We start from the raw sequence: 4088 nt of genomic DNA, 5'->3' as shown, positions 1-4088 counted from the left end.
TTATAACATAGAGTATGGGGGCAGTCAATCCAAACATGAATATGAGTGATCCCCATTCCCTACAAGTGTAGTCTAGATAAGCACATGGCAGGTAGTAATGCTGCTCAATTTGAATATTGGGTGTACGCTGAAAACTGAAATGACTCACCTCAGAATATTTTTAGGCAAATTGAAGAGGTGAAATTTATCAAATTCAATTCAAGAAACTACATCTCCCTGACAAGAACCTATCTCTGTACAGAAGAAAACAAGACCTCATATGAGTCCAGAGACATGCTGGCAGCCAGAAGCCTACTCTTTCTTACAGGGTCAATACATTCCCCAAGTCTGGTCTCAGACACGCCCTTTGAATGCTTATGGGTATTTTTTAGAGATGAGATGATGATATCTATATCAACCCACCTTTGGACCCAAAGAAAATGCTTCTGCTTGATATTCTCATTTGCAGATTATTTGATGGTAGTTCGTTTTCATTCCTATGTGGTTACACAGAGTTAAGCAGCAATCATCTGTTCAAATATATTGTTATTCATTCTTTCACATATCTGCTCTATCATGCCCCATCTAAATATAATGAACTGCTCAGACCAGACATCGACAGACAAATTCATCCTTCTTGGTCTATCGGATCTCCCTTACTTCCAGGTAATTTATTTCCTCCTGTTCCTTGCAATCTACATAGTAACAGTGTTTGGAAATCTCCTTCTTGTTTTGGTGGTGAGAATCAACCCATGTCTTCAAACTCCTATGTACTTTTTTCTGAGTATTCTCTCCATTATTGACTTAGGTTTTTCCTCCAGTATTGCTCCCAAAATCCTGGTCGACACTCTATCCAAAGACAGAAGCATCTCCTTATGGGGTTGTGCTGCCCAAATGTTCTTTTCCTTAGCATTAGGGGAAACAGAGTGCATTCTGCTTGCTATTATGGCTTATGACCGGTTTGCCGCCATTTGTAGACCGCTGCACTACAATACTATAATGAACCAGAAGTTGTGCTTGAGTTTAGTGGCTGGAACATGGAGCTTTTGCTGCATAAATGCCTCCATTCATGTTGCTCTGCTCTTTGATATACCTTACTTTCAGTCCCACCATATTAATCATTTCTTTTGTGAGATTCCTCCTTTATTACATATATCTTGCCGAGATACAAGACTTAATGAGGTGCTAGTCTATGTATCAGCAGTGATTATAGTTATATGCTCCTCCTTGCTTACAGTCATTTCATATTTTAACATCATCTCAACAGTCTTGAAGATCCGTTCCGCACATGGAAGGAAAAAAGCCTTCTCCACCTGTGGCTCCCACTTCACTGTCGTCACTCTGTATTATGGGACCATTATGTTCATGTACATGAGACCTCCATCAGCTCACTCCCCAGAGACGGACAAGACTGTGTCCATCCTTTATACAGCAGTGACTCCAATGTTAAATCCTTTTATCTACAGTATGAGGAATAAGGATGTTAAGCAGACAGTAAAAAAACATTTTTTGCCCTATTTCTTTAGCAATCTAATCATATCTAAAAAAGAAGTCTTCACGAAATCAGTCCCTAGCCATACCTCATGACTATATAATTTACCTCTAGTAGCAAAGGAGTGTATTGGTTGGCACTAGATGGATTGGTAAATGTTGTGGGTATCTGGTGTAGTAGTTGTGCCTACAGGACTGAAACCATCAATGTAGAAGAGAGAAACAAAGAATCTAGGCACCAACTCCGAAGGATTCAAATGCTTATCACTTGTATTGCATCCCCCTGCCTCTGACAAAGCAGGATATTGCCTGCGAAACAGCTGTCAGGCCTACACTCTGTAATTGTCAGCAGGACAGCCAAGCAAATTAACATTGTTAAAACAAAACATGGTAGTTTTCATATTCTCTCATAGCATGGACACTTTAAAGGGCACCTAACTCGATCTAAAAGAAGACTTAGATACTCAGAAGGTAGGCTCTGGCTCCCACAGAGCATTCCCCCTCCTTGTTCCACCGCCACCCCCCCTTAATTGATGTAATCTGACTAGAATAAGCCTTCGGCACTCCTAGGATTGCTTCAGAAGTACTCGCATCCCCAAGTACTTCCGAAGAAGAGCAGATCCATATTACGCATATGCAAGTACAAATTCATGCATGTGTCCATCTTCAGAAGCATTCGGGGATGAGAGTGCTTCTGAAGCCTTCTAAAGACTACCGAAGGTGCAGAATTTGGAGTGGACAGTGGTGGAACAAGGGGCTGCAGAGAGGATGGAGAAAGCTCTATGGGACCCGGAGCCTTTCCTTTCCATAGGTGAATATCTTATTTTTTTTTAGGTAATTTCCGGTTTGCTTAAAGTCAGTTGCCAAATTGCAGCTATACAAAATGATCACAATTGGAGAAACTTATTTTCTCCTGTGTGGTAAAACAATGATCTCTCTGAGTGGAGAGGTGGAGTGGGAAGATTCTGTCCCACAAATAAGTTTTGCTGTTCAGGGCCGGTTCAAGTATTCAAGTAACAATTGGGCCCTAGGGCAAGATTAGCCTGGGGGCCCCCCAACAGACACCCCAACCAAAAAGCATCATTAGAGGCCCTTTGTTGCAGCCAAATCTCCCTCCTGTGTCCCTGAGCTGGCTGCTGACCCTCCACCAATCACCTCCCAACTTAACAGACTCTGCAGAGTCCCTGAGGAGCAACAGTTAAGATGGGGGAGGGACACCTTGGGGGCCCCTACAGGCTCTGGGGCCCTGGGGCAATTGCCCATTTTTTCCTACGGTAGCTCCGGCCCTGTTGCTGTTCAATAATTGAAGTTCAGAAGATGTTAAGGGAAACCTGAAGTTGAAGGAATGTGCTACATATTGCTAAACGTCTTCTAAAGTGTATAGATGGGCAGGGGCGTATCTGATTAATTTAGCGCCACATCCTTTCTGGTGTGCGTGTGTTATGGTTGCTTGTGTTTTTTTGCTTGGGATATTGCCAAAATAACTTTTTAGGGAAATATCTTCACACACATAACAAGTGTAGCCACAAAAATAACTGATCTGAAGTATAGTCCCATGTATTAAAGGGGGTAAAGTAGTAGTTTGGGGCCCAAAACAGCTCTAAACAAATTAAATAGCCACGTGCGTCAACATAAAATAATTAAATAGCCATACATAATTTAAGTAGCCATGTTCTACAAATAACAGAATTAACCTGATCTGAGTTATGATGAGATACAGGGGCAGGCATGGCAGTGCAGCAGAGGGGCTGGCATTGCGTCCGAGGTGCTATGGTGCTCATGACATGAGCCATGCCTGCATCCCTCTAGATACGCCCCTGTGGATGGGTTATAGTGCCATAGAAAAACACCATCTTGTTTAAGAAGTGCTATTTTGTAATGTAGGAGCCATTTTGTTATAAGCACTATTTTGTATGGTTGAATCTTTTTTCAGCATTCAAGGGAGTCATAATCAGTAGCTATTGGTTGAGATACTGGAGGTGACCCATAATATAATACATTGCTGTTTATGAGAAGTACTCAGTAGACATATGTTATGGAGTAATGTGTAAAAGTTATTGATTGCTGTTCATCAGATAAAAATTTGAATTAGTGAATAGTCATAAATCTGGAAGAGAGCCACAAGATCTTGATTTATGATATGGAGGTTTTGTTCCAATGAACAGCTATAATGTATTTATCTACTGTATAGTGTTCCAATGCAGAGTCATTACTTATTTATCAAATGTAGATTGTTCAGATGTGAGCTCATCAGTCTGAAATAAAAGAATATGTTAGCAGTAACAATAGCTCCGCCACCCCTGCCATCGCGGGCTATAGGAGTCCGTTCCTTCTCTTCCATTGTTCTGTAGTGTAAGCGGTGTTATACTTACCTAGCCCACATCCATGCTGTATTGGATCTCTACTATGGTTAAGGGCTCTGCCTCTGACACAGGAGACCAGGGTTTGAATCTCGGCTCTGCCTGTTCAGTAAGCCTGCACCTATTCAGTAGGAGACCTTAGGCAAGTCTTCCTAACACTGCTACTGCCTATAGAGCGCGCCCTAGTGTCTGCTGCTCTGGCGCTTTGAGTCCGCCAGGAGAAAAGCGCGATATAAATGTTATTTGTCTTGTCTTGTC

General features: G+C 42.0%; 1 protein-coding gene across 1 annotated transcript; it reads left to right on the top strand.

Annotated features, from left to right (window-relative positions):
• The first annotated feature begins 573 nt into the window (after positions 1–573).
• Positions 574–1566, top strand: LOC137533488 (olfactory receptor 5AR1-like). The gene has a single exon (XM_068254868.1). It carries the CDS (start codon positions 574–576, stop codon positions 1564–1566), a length of 993 nt encoding a protein of 330 aa, XP_068110969.1.
• The last annotated feature ends 2522 nt before the right edge of the window (positions 1567–4088 follow it).

This window comes from Hyperolius riggenbachi, chromosome 9 (assembly GCF_040937935.1).
Source record: "Hyperolius riggenbachi isolate aHypRig1 chromosome 9, aHypRig1.pri, whole genome shotgun sequence".
In the NCBI taxonomy this organism is placed as follows: Eukaryota; Metazoa; Chordata; class Amphibia; order Anura; family Hyperoliidae; genus Hyperolius; species Hyperolius riggenbachi.
Note: the sequence above shows the minus strand (reverse complement) of the source record. Positions and strands in the feature narration are given on the sequence as shown.